Consider the following 16,163-nt stretch of genomic DNA (forward strand, 5'->3'; position numbering starts at 1 on the left):
AGGAAAAGAAGCAAGGTGCCGTTGCTAGGGGGCGCACCACAGAGGCAAGGTGCCATTGTTGGGAAGCGCACAAGGAGAGGGGCGGGACCGCCATAGAAGCTTCTTCCTCTGCAGCAGGGCACCGCCTACACGAGCTCCAGGTATGAGCTGCTGCTGCCATCTTGGACTCGAGAGGCAGCTTGGACCCGCTGCCCCTGCCTTCCTCAGAGCATGTGTGTAGGGCCACGCACCTGCACACCCTCTATCAAGGGGATAAAGGACAGCACATGCTGAGGAAAGAGACAGCAATCATTCAAACCAAAAACAGCCCTCACACCAAAAAACTATTAAACCTGGGCTTCCCTGGTGGTGCAGTGGTTGAGAGTCCGCCTGCCGATGCAGGGGACACAGGTTCGTGCCCCAGTGTGGGAAGATCCCACATGCCGCGGAGCGCTGGGCCCGTGAGCCATGGCTGCTGAGCCTGCGCGTCCGGAGCCTGTGCTCCGCAATGGGAGAGGCCACAACAGTGAGGCCCGCGTACTGCAAAAAAAACAAAAACAAAAACAAAAACAAAAAAACTATTAAACCCACATGAGCTATGCAGGGATGATCCCGCATATAAATAGCCCTCCAAGACTACAGTAGATAATTGTTTCTCCTAAACTCACAGAATGAGAGAAATATAAGTAAAATGAAGAAGCAGAGGAACCACTCCCAGTTAAAAGACCAAGAGAATTCCCCTGAAGGAACAAACAATGAAACAGACCTCTTCAGTCTAATAGACACTGAGTTCAAAAAGGAGGTAATGAAAATGCTGAAGGAATTAAGAAAGGTTATCGACAGAAATTCAGATTACTGTAAAAAGGAACTAGAAACTATAAGGAGGAACCAAGAAAAATTAGAAAATTCATTTGCTGAGACAAAAGCTGAGCTAAAGGCAATGAACAGCAGAATGAGTAATGCAGAAGAAAGAATAAGTGATCTGGAAGATAGAATAATGGAAATTACCCAATCAAAACAGCAGACAGAAAAACAAATGAAAAAAATGAAAGCAATATAACAGACCTATGGGATAATACAAAGCATGCCAATCTATGCATAATAGGGATTCCAGAAGGAGAAGCAAGAGAAAAGGGGATGGAAAATGTATTTGAATAAATTATGACTGGAGCTAAGGGGAGATGTTTTCAAGATGTCTGGCTGGAGACAAGTGCTGGAGGAGGGCTTTTTTTAAAACAGGTAACCTGGGAACACTTGAGCATGTTTAAATGCTAATGAGCAGTTAGTAACAGGAGAAGTTGAACACTCAGAAGAGAGAGAAAAAAACAATGACAGGTTGGTGTCTAAAGGGTAAGATGGGATGTGAGGTCCTGAGTAAGGTGGAAAATGCTTTTTTTTAATAGACTTGCCAGATGATAGTAGGGGGAAGGTTAAATTGGTACACAGCAGACTATTTGGTACAAGCCATATGTTAGCAGATAGGTTAGAGTTCATGTAAAAGAAGCAATTTAAATTACAGACAAGTATTGTGGTAAGCAGAATAATGGTCTCCCAAAGATGTCCACATCCTAATCCGCAGAACCTGTGACTATGTTAGGTTACACGCAAAGGGAAATTAAGGTAGCAGATGGAATTAAGGTTGCTAATCAGCTGGCATTAAGGAAGAGGGTGTATCCTGGTTTATCCAGGTAGGACCAATGTAAATGTGGAAGGAGGCAGAAGAGTGTCAGAGTGATAGAATGTGAGAAAGTCTCGACCAGCCACTGCTAACTTTGAAGATGGAAGGGGGTCATAAGTCAACAAGTGTGGGCAGCCTCTAGAAGCTAAAAAACGCAAGAAAACAGATTCTCCCCTAGAGCCTCCAGAAAGGTAACGCAGGCGTGCCAACACCTTGAGACTCATGTCAAACTTTTGAACTACAGAACTGTAAGATAAATTTGTGGGGTTTTTTTGTTTTGTTTTCTGCGGTACGTGGGCCTCTCACTGCTGTGGCCTCTCCTGTTGTGGAGCACAGGCTCCGGACACGCAGGCTCAGCGGCCATGGCTCACGGGCCCAGCCGCTCCGCGGCATGTGGGATCTTCCTGGACCGGGGCACGAACCCGTGTCCCCTGCATCGGCAGGCAGACTCTCAACCACTGCACCAGCAGGGAAGCCCAAATTTGTGTTTTTTTAAGCTACCAAAGCTTGTGGTAATTTGTTGCAGCAGAAATAGAAAACTAGTACCAGAATCTCAACACAGAAAATGAGAGTAATCTCAAGAAAATCATAAAAATAAATTTAAATATAGAAAAGTGATGGGCAAATTAAGGGTTTTAAGGGATGACTATAATATTCAGCTTAAAGAAAGAGGGGTTTAGTGAATTCCTACACCACTCCCATGGTTTCACTCCCAGGGTTACCTAACTCCAGGTCACCTCATTTCAGCAAGTACCATTTCAGCAAGTACCACAACTTTTCATCCCACCCCGACCTGGTCTGCTCTAGTTTCATGGGAAGGATACCAACTTTTAAATTCTCAAAATTCAGTTATATTTTTGTTCATCTGTATTGCTATTTTTACTCATGTCCTGTTTTCTAAGGATGGTGCATAGTATTTTGAGTCTCCTCGTTTATCTAGGACATACAGTGCCTTAACAATAAAAATATGTGACACAGTCAGTTCTCTATGATGTTTATTTATGAATGTTTCAACATGGTTAACACATCAGGAAAACTAACCATAATAAGAATTTCTCTTCTACACATACACAATTTCATTACAAGAAATAGTAGGTGAATGCAGAAAACTGCACCCAGTTGAAGTGAGCTACGTAGGAATACACAAACTACCCCTCAAACATCTTCCAGCTACCTCTGTTCACCTCATGTGTTATGTGTTATGACACCAATCCACATATGGTGTTACAACTTTCCATTCTATTTCAGATAGCCTTCCTTCCACCACTTTATAATAACTCACAAGCTACAATCTTTCCAATGTCCATTTTCACAGGTAAACTCCAAGGCTTCTTCCAGGTTAAGAGCCATATTTATTATGGTTTTTATATACTTCTTAACCATATAAGATATGTAAGATGTGCTATCATTTTTATTACATACAACCATGAAGATTACTGGCACTGGTAGGACCCACAAGATTATTTAGTCTACTGCATTTCGTGTTGCAATGGCAATCACAAGTAACCTCCGAGCTCTGGCTCTCAGAGGTGAAGAACACACATTTAAAGCACCACATTGCCCCACAGCTAAGCAGGAGCTCAATCCCAGGCCCCAGCATAGACTCAGTGGTACTGTTAGCTGTACGAAGTGAGACCACAAGGAGTCCCACTTTCCTCCTGTTTACTCATGTTTGATTTGAAACTTACATATACCCCACTACAACCCACAGGTGTACTCCAGCTATGCTTTTGCCTGGACTCTGCTGCCCAGGCTAGACCTCTGGACACTGACTCACCTAGTTGGTTTTTCAATCTGTCCTTCCATCTAATTTGAGGCAAAATTCTGGACTCTGACCTGAATTGCATGCCCTAGTGATGTTTTTCCAAAAAAATCACTTACGTGCTGGCATAATCTAGATATTTTGAGTATGGATAGAATTGGAAATCTTTAGTCCCTGTAGGCTCAAAATCCCTCACCTTCCATGATCTGCTTTGTCCTGCTACTGTTCAGGAGCCAGAAATGACCTTAATCCTAAGCCTAAAGGCCCACAGAGCCAAGACTCATACCACTGGAGGATTCATCAAGGCTGTGCTATTCCTATGCTTCAACATCATAATCATCATTACACAATAAAGTGACCCACACCACAACCCATCATTTAGTAAACCATCCTCCACTAAGGTGTACCATTTTAGATCAATATTATCATTAGCCTGTAAGCCTCAACAAGAGTAGATCATTTGGTATTCCATTTCCAAAAATCTATTTTCTCACCCAAGAGAGAGGACCAAGTCTGCCTCCTGGGAAGGTCAGACAGTAAACTAGCACAGTGGCTGCAGAGGTGGTCTGGGAAGGGAAGTGGCCTCAAGATGAGGAAAAGCATTTGAGACTAACCCACAGGCCTGGTCATTGCAGGAACTGGCAAGAAAACAGGAAGGAATCATCAAATGTGGGATGAGTCTGGGAATAGGTATGATACATGTCTGTTGCCAAGCATGAACTTAGGAAAAAAGACACTCACCTGCTTACAGTTTCCTTTGTGTATGTCAGTTTCTAAGGAAAACAAAGATATAAAAATGACCATGTGAATTAATGACAGTTAATAAGCAGTAAACAAAATGTATTGCATCTAGAACACTAATGCCCTAACACAGAATCTATGTTATTATTCTCTATGGCTAGAGAAATAGTTAAAGCAAGGTACTAATGATGCCAAGTTTGTTCTGTGACTCCAAGAATGTCCTGACACTCAAGTCTCTGTGTATGTGCACAAAAGTCCCTGTGCTCTCTTAATGCACACAGATTAACAGACTTCACCTGCTACTCATTCCAAAAAGATCTACAGGTAAGAGATTGGTAGAGTTTTACGTTAACCTTCCATGGACTTAGAACCAAACTGTTTTGTGATCTAATACATTTATAGAAACTCTCATCACAGACCAATATAATCATGTGGATAAAATAACTATGAAATCTGATTCTCCAGAATTCAGATAAAAAGATAAATTGTCTGATAAATAGTTGGATTATTCCTCTGGGGCATTCCAAAGCAAACTGTTTCCAAGTTTCCTCTAAATTAGTGGTTTTATTTTGAGACCAATACGATAATAAGAACACTAACTTAGAATCAGAAGAATTCCATTTTCTCTTTCTTAGCTATGGAGGTAAATCCCACAGTCTCTCTGGTGCTGGGCCTCAATTTCCTTATCTGTAAAATGGAGAGGCTATTACTCTAAATAATTCCCAAAATATTTATAAATAACTCACGGCTCTTACTACACAGACTCTCCTAGAATAATCTCAGCCACTCTTTTTTGTTTCTTTTTTAATTTCAACCATCCAGCAGCTTCAACTGTGATTTTATTTCCTTTAATTAATCTCTCTCAAGATACATATACGCATATAGCAAAATCATCATTTTATCAGGTTATACTATTAGCTTTAAAATTTTATAGGCCAGCATGGTGGTTATTTGTACAAATGCTGGCGTTCTGAGTTCTGATAAAGGGTGTCAACCACATAAATTCACCACCTATGTGTAAACAGTTGTTGTTATATTTAAAATCAAGCTAAAAAAAACCCCAGAATATATATATATGTAAAACTGAATCACTTTGCTGTACAGCAGAAATCAACACAACTGTAAATCAACTATATTTCAATTTAAGGAAAAAAAAAGGTAAAATCAAGCTTCCTTCAGATTTTGGACAGCCAGTGATTGCTTAAGTAAGGTTCTCAGCCACTCTTATGATTTCAATTACTACCTCAAGGCTGGTAATCCCTAGAGCTGTATTTATAACCCAGACCACTCTTCTTGGCTTCATACCTAAATATCAAGCAATTCACATTTCACAAATGGCTCAAAACAACACATTAAAAAGCAAACTCACTCTCCCTGTCAGCATCTACAAGCCGCTTCTCTGCCTGACTTCTCAGTGGTAGTCATCCAAGCTAGAAGCTGGGAGGCTTCCTGGGCCATTCTTTCATCCTATCCCACTCCCATCCAATCCATCACAGAGTCCTACTAATCTTTTTCCTACTTATATCCCCTATGCTCCCTTTCTCTATCTCATGGTCTAGTTAGGACTCTCGTCCCCTCGGCCCTGGAGTCGTGACTGATCTCTGCTCATCTTGTCCCCTCTAATCTATCACATGGCGTATAGAAACCATAATAACCATTTTACAATTCAAAACTGTCCAATCAGCCCCCATGACTTACCTACTTACAACCCTTCAATGGTTTCCTATCAACTATAAATTTGTTAAGTTATCCACCCCTCCAGTCTGGTCCCCTGTCAATTCTATTCTTCTGATACATTGGCCCACATATACATATACAACTAATAATAATAAAATGTAAGAAGCACAACATTAAAGAATGAATAAAGAATTATGGAGTTCAAAGGATTATGGGAGCTAAATCTGCTAGGCTGGGGGTTGATTCCTCACAAAGGAGGTTACATCTGAGCTGAGGACATGTAGGACTTGAACAAAAGGAAGAAGGCTATAAAGGGCCTATCACACAGCATGAGCAATCTACCACGTATATCTAAACAGTTCCATTCTCTTGTCATGAATACATGCATGCAACATGAAAGGGGAAGGTGGGCAGATAATTTGTCTATATGCATGCTTATTTATCCTTTGCTAAGAGTAAACTAAATCTAAAACAAGGAAAACAAGTAAGCAAATTCATTAATTAGAATCACATTTATACTTTACTAAACATTTATCCAATGACCTATATCCTCTATCTTAATTAGAGTCGTTTGCACCACTCTGAATTGATAAGATGAAAAACCCTGGCAAGAATGTTTGACTCTCACAGATTTATATTCTTAGCCTAAATCTTTGCTGAGTATTATTTCCAAATATTTACATTTATAAACAAGCATGAGGCTCTTGCTGGGTTAACAATGCTTATTATAATGGCCAGAGCTAGGGATACAAAGACTAAGCCACCCTGTGGTAGGTCACTTGAATAACCTAATTCAACAAAAAAGAGTAATGCAGGGACTTGGCATTTGCTCTTTCTTCCTTTAGGCCTGAGCTATGTATACGCACTCCTACAACAGTCCAGTAATTTCTTCCCTTGTTACTACATTTACCTTCATAATTAAGCTTCTATGTTCCACAGACTGACTAAAATGTGTGCCCATTTCAAATATAGTTGTGATTCCATCCTCACACAAATTCATCCAGTAATGATATTCTTCACGCCCAGGAAGTCGATCCCAAAAAGTCCTGAAGGCTTCCCAGACAGCTTCCTGGCATACTGAAAAACAAACAGAGAGGTATTTTTAGAGAAAGCACTTTGGGGTTCTCACAATAAGAGGGAAAAATGTGTGTGTGTGTGTGTGTGTGTGTGTGTGTGTGTGTGTGTGTGTGTGTGTAAGGGTGGCAGTATACGTAACTCTGGATTTTCTGCTCAATTTTTCTGTAGACCTAAAACTTCTCCAAAAAATAAAATCTATTAAGTTTTTAAAAGATATGAGAACTAAAAAGAAAAGAAAATGATATTCAGAAGAAACATACTGCTGTATTAAAATGAAAGCTAATTTAATGTATCTGCTAAGTTATTTCAAAGCATCAACTCTGAAAGGACCCTAAACAGGCTGTCTGCACATTTTATACAGCACTAAGTGTATTGCTATCCTGTAACCATTTCAGTGTCCTGATGCAGGGCACTGCGCACAACAGATGGGATGAGAGAGAAGAGGAGGAGGGTGGTAAGGGAGAAAGATGGATTTAAGTGGACAGAGATCAAGGAAATCGTTTTTCATCTCAAGAGGACTGAATGCTAATCTACCAGCATATCGAGATAGAGGCCCTGAACTCACTGAGTCAGAAGGATCTCAATTCTAGCCCTAGGCTCACTGTGTACTAGCTTGATAACCGAGAGTAACTGACCTAGCCAGTCAACATTTCAATGTACTCATCTCTCTTTTTTAATGAGATGAATAATAACTGCTTTACTTAATTTATCTGTGAGAGTATTTTATAAACTACAGTGCTACATGAATATTAAATGTTATTATCATATTGGATTCTGGTTGTCCAACAGTTATTTGATGGAAGAAGAGTCTCAGACTAAAAAAACCTCTTAGGCTTTAACAGAGATTAAAATATATGAATATTGAAAGTTTCTCTATCAACTGATTTTTCAGGGTTAAATTGAATGAACCTTTGGTTGCAAACTTAGTTTCTTTTTCAGTGAACTAACTACATCCTAAATCCTGTTCTTTAGAACTTCTGACCCTACAGCATACAGAAGACTCCAACAGAGACAGACTGAGGCAGAGGTGACCACTTGTAGATTCAAGTTCTTCCTTTCTTCCTCTTTAAACTTCCAAATGACAGCTTAGTACACACCAGAAGACAATGCAAAGATGAAAGTCTGGGTTGGTAAAAACAAACAAAAAGCGAATATCTATAAGATCTGGTTATGAAATGAGGTGATTCAAAGAAAGTATTAAAAGTACTGTGAGACCAAATAACTATATATCTATGAGAAAAAATAAATCTCAATAACGTCTTCACAATATACATAATAAAATAATTTGAAATATGAAAGCTAATACTTTGAAGGTCCTAAAAGAAAACACAGAAGAATATATACATGACCTGAAGATAAGCAAAGATTTCATAGACAGGACTCAGAAAGCAACAACTATAAAAGAAAAAACAAAAAACTGATACTAGAATTCATCAAAACTAAAAACTTCTGCTCAACAAAGATGCTATTAATAAAAATGAATAGGTAAGCCATACCTCTGACAGAAAATATTCAAAATACATATATCTGATAAAGAACTGGTATTTAGGATATTTAAAGGACTTCTACAACTCCCTAACAAAAAGGCAAACAATCCAATTTTTAAAATATGTAAGAGACTGAAGCAGACACTTTACAAAGGACGAGATACAAAGAGTCAACGAGTATGTGAAAAAGTGCTCTGTCATTCATTCTTCAGAGAAATGGAAATTGAACCACCCACACATGAACCAGAGAGGCTAAAATTTTTTACACTGACAATATCAAATTTTGGCGAGCATGTGGAACAAACACAACCCTCATTTTTGGCAAGAATGAAAAATAGTACAACCACTTTGGAAAAAGTACTGGTAGTTTCTTATATAACTAAATATACACCAAACCTATGACCCAGTAACCCCCCTCCTAGGTATTCCTTCAAGTGAGACGTAAGCACATATCCACAGAAAGACTTATGTTCAATGCTAGACCAGCTTTATTCATAATAACTTAAAAAAGAAAACAACCCAGGTATCCATCAACAGGAAAATAAACAAACATACGGTCACATAATGGAATCAAAAGGAACAAGTTACTAATTCATGCAAAAACATGAATGAATCTCAAAAGGCTGAGTCAAAGAAGCCTTACACAAAAGAGTTCATACTATTCTACTTATATAAAGTCCTAGATAGGTGAAACTAAGCTATGGTTTAAAAAAATTAGAAGAGTGGTCACCTGGTAGTTGGGGTTGAGAAGGGAGGACTGTCTTGGAAGGGGAATAAGGGAACTTTCTGTGGTGGCACTATCCCCAAATTTAAGAGAGGTTTGGATTACACCAATGTGTGCATTAGTCAAAACTCACCAAATGGTATTCTTAAGATTTATGCATTTCACTCTATGTAAATTCCACCTTCAGAAAAGTAAACAAATATTAAGCTCTAGTTAATGATATTCATGCTGAAGTTCTACAGGGAAATGAAATGATACCTTTAATTTATGAAATACATCTAAGAAATAGGATGGTTGGATAGATAGATATGTGATAAAGCAAATATAAAATGTTAACTGTAGAGCTAGGTGGTAAGACTATGTTGTTCACTAAACTATTCTTTCAACTACTTTATATGTTTAAAATATTTTCATAAAATCTTAGAAAAACATTATTGTGTGAGGAAAAATGCAGCTGGAGCATCCAGAAGTGTAGAAATCATACCAGGTTTCATAGCAGGCCTTCCCTTGGCATCTCTCATGAATTCACAAAAGAATAGCATAAGCTGCCTCCTACAAATTATGCTTTGGGGGATGTCATTTCCTGAAAAAATCTCCTAAGAAATCCACTTAAAAACTTACAGAATAAACAAGTTTAGCAAAGTGTCGGATACAAGATCAATACATATAAATCAGTTGTATGTCTATACACTAGCAATGAACAAACAAAAAATGAACCTAAGAAAACAATTCCATCTACAAAAGCATCAAAAATAATAAAATACTTAGGAATAAATGTAACAAACAAAGTACAAAACTTATACTCTGAAAACCATGAAACGCTGTTGAAAAAAAATTAAAGACAACATAAATAAATGGAAAAACTTTCCATGTTCGTGAACTGGAAGATTTAATTGTTAAACCCCCAACCCCTGCAGATACCAAAACCCTCAGATACTCAATTCCCTTATATAAAATGGTGTAGTATTTGCATGTAACCTATGCACACACCCGCGTATATGTTAAATCACCTCTAGATTACTTATAATACCTAATACAATGTAAATGTTATGTAAATAGTTGCCAGCACATGGCAAAATCAAGTTCTGCTTTTTGGAACTTTCTGGAATTTTTTTTCAAGTGTTTTTTTGTTTGTTTTTAAACTTTTTTATATTGGGGTATAATTGATTAACAATGTTGTGTTGGTTTCAGGTGTACAGCAAAGTGATTCTGTTATACATATACATGTATCTATTCTTTTTCAAATTCTTTTCCCATTTAGGTTGTTATATAATATTGAGCACAGTTCCCTATGTTATACAGTGGGTCTTTGTTGGTTATCCATTTTAAATATAGCAGTGTGTACACGACAATCCTAAATCCACAGTTAGTTGAATCTGTGGTTGCAGAACCCACAGATACAGAGGGCCAACTGTATCTTCAAAATGATCTGCAGACTCAGTGCAATCCTATCAGAACCCTGGTTTCTTTACAGAAATTAACAAGCTAATTCTAAAATTCATATGAAATTGGACCCAGAAGAGCATAAACAGTTTTGCAAAAGAATAACAAATAGATAAAATGGACTTCATCAAAATCAAAACCTTTTGTGCATGGTGAAAAAAAGACCTTTTGTCTTTTGTGAAAGACACCATCAAGAAAACAAAAATACTTTCAAATCATTTGTCTGATAAGGGTCTTGTATCGAGAATATATAAAGATTGCTTATGACTCAATGAAAACAAGATAAATAACCCAAATTTTTAAAAGGCAAAGGATTTAAAGACATTCTTTGAAAGAAGATATTCAAATCCAAGAAACATATAAAAGGATGCCCAACATTATTAGTCATTAAACAAATGCAAATCAAAACCACAAGATGCCACTTCACACCCATTAGGATGGTTGTAATTTTTTCTTTTTTTTAAGGAAATTATAGTGCTGGCAAAGATGTGGAGAAATCAGAACCTTCATACACTGCTGGTGGGCACGGTACATCTATTTTGGAAAACAATCTGGAAATTCCTCTTGTGGTTAAACGTATGACTCAGAAATTCTACTCTTAGATATACACCCAAGAGAAACGAAAACAACCCAAATATCCATCAGCTGACAAATGGATAAACAAAAAGTGGTGTATCCATACAATAGAATGTTATTATTTGGCCACAAAAAATAAACTACTCATACATGCTACAACATGGATGAACCTTGAAAACATTATGCTAAGTAAAAGAAGCCAGTCACAAAAGACCATATATTATATTATCTCATTTATATGACAAATCCAGAATAGGCAATTCTATAGAGACAGAAAGTAGATTAGTGGTTGCTTAGTCCTGGGGGGAGGGGAAGGGGAGACAGAGTGGTAAGAAAGTGATATCTAAAGGGTGGGGTTTTTTTTTGAGGTGATGTAATGTTCTTAAACTGAGTGTGATGATAGTTACTCGTTTCTGTGAATATACTGGAAAACCATTGAATTCTATACATTAAATGAATTAATTGGTATGTTAATTATATCTCAGTAAAACTATAAAAAATGCAATTCCCTCCAGAAAGGTAATACAGTTGACCTTTGAATAATGTGGCAGTTAGCGGCACAGACCCTCTGCAGTCAATTCACATATAACTTTACAGTTAGCCCTCCTTATCCGCGGTTGCACATCCACATATTTAACCAAACCTGGATCATATAACACTGCAGTATGTATTTACTCAAAAAAATGTGAGTAGAAGGGGACCCTCACATTTCAAACCCATGTTGTTCAAGGATCAACTGCACATCCTTAATTTATCCAGTGGTTTTCCAATTGAGAATAATAGAATTCAAAACACTTACATTCTGATACAGGAGGAGAATTGGGGGGTAGTCTGGAGTATTCATGCAGCTCAGAGAGGGGAAACCTAGATAGGACAGTACAGGCTGTACAGACAAGAGCAAAATCAGGGCTATTTCAAGGAAAGAGGTACTAAGGAGGGCAAAACTCCACCACAGACAAACACATACTTCTCTATTTGGCCTATTTGTTCAGAAGTCCTATCCTTGTCAAATGATTTTCATGTAGCCTTTAGTTAACACTGGAGATAACTTTCTATTTTCGAAGATAACTAATCTACAAAAGCCTCTCTTCTGGCAGAGAAACTTGTCCTGGAAACGGGTGGAGGAAGGGTAAATGTAATGACAATATTCTGAAGAAGGAAATGCCGGCATTTAATCTGTCTTTAATCCTGTTACTAGGACTCAGGCTGTGCATCTTATCTAGTACACAGAAATCTAGAATGGAGCAAACCTTTTTCTTAGGGTAATATAATTTCCCTTCAGAATCGTGGAGCCCAAAGCATGAGGAACAGTTAATTTGATGCAATAAGGCAAGAAAAAGAAATAAAAGGCATACAAATTGGAAGATAAGAAGTAAAACTATATCTTTATTTGCAGATGAAATAATCACCCATGTAGAAAACCTTAAGGAGTATATTAAGAAGCTACTAGAACTAATAAGTGATTTTAACAAAGTTACAGAATAAAAGATCAATACACATAACTCAGTTGTATGTCTATATGCTAGCAAGGAACAATCAGAGACCAAATTTTTTTTAAATAGTGTTAACAATAGCATGAAAAAAGTGAAATAAATCTGATAAAAAGATGTGTAAGATCTATACACTGAAAATTACAAAACACTGTTGAGAGAAACTGACAGAGATCTAAATAAATGGAGGGATATATCCACAGATCAGCAGGGTCAATATTGTTAAGATTATAATTCTTTGCAAATTGATCAATAAATTCAACACAATCCCAATCAAAATCCCAGTAGCCTCTTGTGTACAAATTGGCAAGATGATTATAATATTTATATGGAAGACAAAGGACCTAGCATAACCAAACAAATTTTAAAAAGAACAAAGTTGAAGAACTTGCACTATCTTACTCAAAGACTTATTATAAAGCTCACAGTAATCAAGACAGTTAGGTACTGGCATAAAAACAGACAAAGAGACCTGTGTAAAAGAATGAAAAGTGGGCTTCCCTGGTGGCGCAGTGGTTGAGAGTCCGCCTGCCGATGCAGGGGACACGGGTTCGTGCCCCGGTCTGGGAAGATCCCACATGCCGCGGAGCGGCTGGGCCTGTGAGCCATGGCCACTGAGCCTGCGCTCCACAACGGGAGAGGCCACAGCAGTGAAAGGCCCGCGTGCCGAAAAAAAAAAGAGAATGAAAAGTGAAGTAATAGATCCATCATATACAGAAGACTGAATTTCAACAAAGGTTCAGCGGCAAGGAAAGATAATATTTTTAATAAATGATGCTGAAACAACTGGCTATGCAAAAGCAAAAAAATTTAACTTTGATCCATATACATCAAATACAAAAATTAACTCAAAGTAGATCATAGACCTGAATGTAAAACCTAAAAATTATAAAATTTCTATCAGAAAAAACAAGAGAAAGTCTTTGTGGTTCTGAGCTAAGCAAATTTAGATCCAACACCAAAAGCAAGCATGATGCAAAAAAAAACCTGATAGGGCTTCCCTGGTGGCGCAGTGGTTGAAAGTCCGCCTGCCGATGCAGGGCACACAGGTTCATGCCCCGGTCCGGGAAGATCCCACGTGCCCGCGGAACGGCTGGGCCCGTGAGCCATGGCCGCTGAGCCTGCGCGTCCGGAGCCTGTGCTCCGCAACGGGAGAGGCCACAACAGTGAGAGGCCCGTCCGCAAAAAAAAAAAAAAAAACTGATAAATTGAACTTTATCAAAATTTAAAACTTCTGTTCCTCAAAAGACATTGTTAAGAAAATAAAAAGACAAACCAAACATTGGAAGAAAATTTATGCAAAACATATATCTGACAAAGAACTGGTATTTGGAACACATAAAGAACTCTTACAACTCAATAATAAAACAAACAATCCAATTATTTTTTTAAAGGAGCAAAATATTCGAATAGACTCTTCACCAAAAAAGATATACAAATGGCAAATGAGCACATGAAAAAGTGCTCAACATCATTAGCCATCAAGAAAAGGCAAGTTAAAACCACAATAGATGTTACTTCATATCTACTAGAATGGTTACAGTTTAAAAGGACTGACTATACCAAGTGCTGCACAGATGTGGAAAAATTGGAATCCCAATATACAGCTGTTGGTACAACTACACTGGAAAACAGTTTTGGCAATTTCTTAAAAAGTTAAACATAGAGCTATCATGTGACCCACCCACTACACTCCTATTAACCAACAGATATAAAAAGCATTATGTTCACACAAAAAATTGTACAAAAACGTTCATGACAGCTTTCGTCGTAATCCCCAATAACTGAAAAGCACCCAAATATCCCAAGATGCAGTATATCCATAAAATGGAATAATACCCAACAGTAAATGGTAACAAACTACTGATACACAAAAAAATCATGGATGAGTCGCAAAACAAACTGATTAAAAGAAGCTAGACCAAAAAAAAAAGAGTAAACAGTATGAGGACATTGAAAATATGTAGAAAATGCAAACGATACATAGTAGAAAAAGTGTAGAAAATGCAAACGATACATAGTAATAGAAAGCAGATTAGTGGTTGCCTCAGCACTGAGGTCAAGGGAGGTGCTGAGGGAGGAAGGGATTATATAGGCACATGAGAAAATGTTTGGAGGTAATTGACAATTCATTATCTTGATTGTAGTGATAACTTCAAGGATAAATACATTTGTCAAAACAAATCAAATTCTATGCTTTAAATATGTGCAGTTTATAATCTACCAATGTATACCCTAATAAAGCCACATATTTCTTTTTAACACCTTTATTGGAGTATAACTGCTTTACAATGGTGTGTTAGTTTCTGCTGTATAACAAAGTGAATCAGCTATACATATACATATATCCCCATATCTCCTCCCTCTCACCCTCCCTATCCCACTCCTCTAGGTGGTCACAGAGCACCAAGTTGATCTCCCTGTGCTATGCAGCTGCTTCCCACTAGCTATCTATTTTACTTTTGGTAGTGTATGTATGTCAAATGCCACTCTCACTTCGTCCCAGCTTACCGTTCCCCCTCCCTGTGTCCTCAAAACCATTCTCTACATCTGTGTGTTTATTCCTGTCCTGCCTCTAGGTTCTTCAGAAACATTTTTTTTTTTTTAGATTCCATATATACATGCTAGCACACGGTATTCATTTTTCTCTTTCTGACTTACTTCACTCTGTATGACAGACTCTAGGTCCATCCACCTCACTACAAATAACTCAATTTTGTTTCTTTATATGGCTGAGTAATATTGCATTGTATATATGTGCCACATCTTCTTTATCCATTCATCTGTCGATGGACACTTAGGTTGCTTCCATGTCCTGGCTATTGTAAATAAAGCTGCAATGAACACTGTGGTACATGACTCTTTTTTCTCAGCGTATATGCCCAGTGGTGGGATTGCTGGGTCATATGGTAGTTCTATTTTTAGTTTTTTAAGGAACCTCCATGCTATTCTCCATAGTGGCTGTACCAATCTACATTCCCACTAACAGTACAAGAGGGTTCTCTTTTCTCCACACCCTCTCCAGCATTGATTGTTTGTAGTTTTGATGATGGCCATTCTGACTGGTGTGAGGTGATACCTCATTGTAGTTTTGATTTGCATTTCTCTAATAATTAGTGATGTTGAGCATTCTTTCATGTGTTTGTTGGCAATCTGTATATCTCCTTTGGAGAAATGTCTATTTAGGTCTTCTGCCTATTTTTGGATTGGGTTGTTTTTTTGATATTCAGCTGCATGAGCTGCTTGTAAATTTTGGAGACTAATCCTTTGTCAGTTGCTTCATTTGCAAATATTTTCTCCCATTCTGAGGGCTGTCTTTTCTTCTTGTTTACGGTTTCCTTTTAAAGCTATATTTTAAAAGGTCCAACTACTAATACAATTTTTTAAAGGGGGATACTATTACTTCCTACTCCAAGCACCCTAAATATCTCTTTAATTTCACAAATGACTAGGTTAAATTCAGTTGCTTCTTGCTTAAATGGAGATATTTTTCAAATGTGTTATACCAACTAGCAACTGATACCAAATT

General features: G+C 37.7%; 1 protein-coding gene across 2 annotated transcripts in view; it reads right to left on the reverse strand.

The window, feature by feature from the left end:
* The window catches only part of IMPG2 (interphotoreceptor matrix proteoglycan 2), a 78,736-nt gene that overhangs the window by 55,907 nt on the left and 6,666 nt on the right, over nucleotides 1-16,163 (reverse strand). For both annotated transcript variants that reach the window (XM_027103585.1, XM_027103591.1), the window contains 2 exons: nucleotides 6,748-6,914; nucleotides 4,161-4,192 (listed from right to left, as the gene is read on the reverse strand). In XM_027103585.1, the coding sequence (XP_026959386.1) occupies nucleotides 4,161-4,192; nucleotides 6,748-6,914 (199 nt within the window). The remainder of the gene's footprint in view (nucleotides 1-4,160; nucleotides 4,193-6,747; nucleotides 6,915-16,163) is intronic.

This window comes from Aethalodelphis obliquidens, unplaced genomic scaffold (genome assembly GCF_003676395.1).
Source record: "Aethalodelphis obliquidens isolate GAN/ISIS:26980383/991018 unplaced genomic scaffold, ASM367639v1 scaffold1, whole genome shotgun sequence".
NCBI classification, from domain to species: domain Eukaryota; kingdom Metazoa; phylum Chordata; class Mammalia; order Artiodactyla; family Delphinidae; genus Aethalodelphis; species Aethalodelphis obliquidens.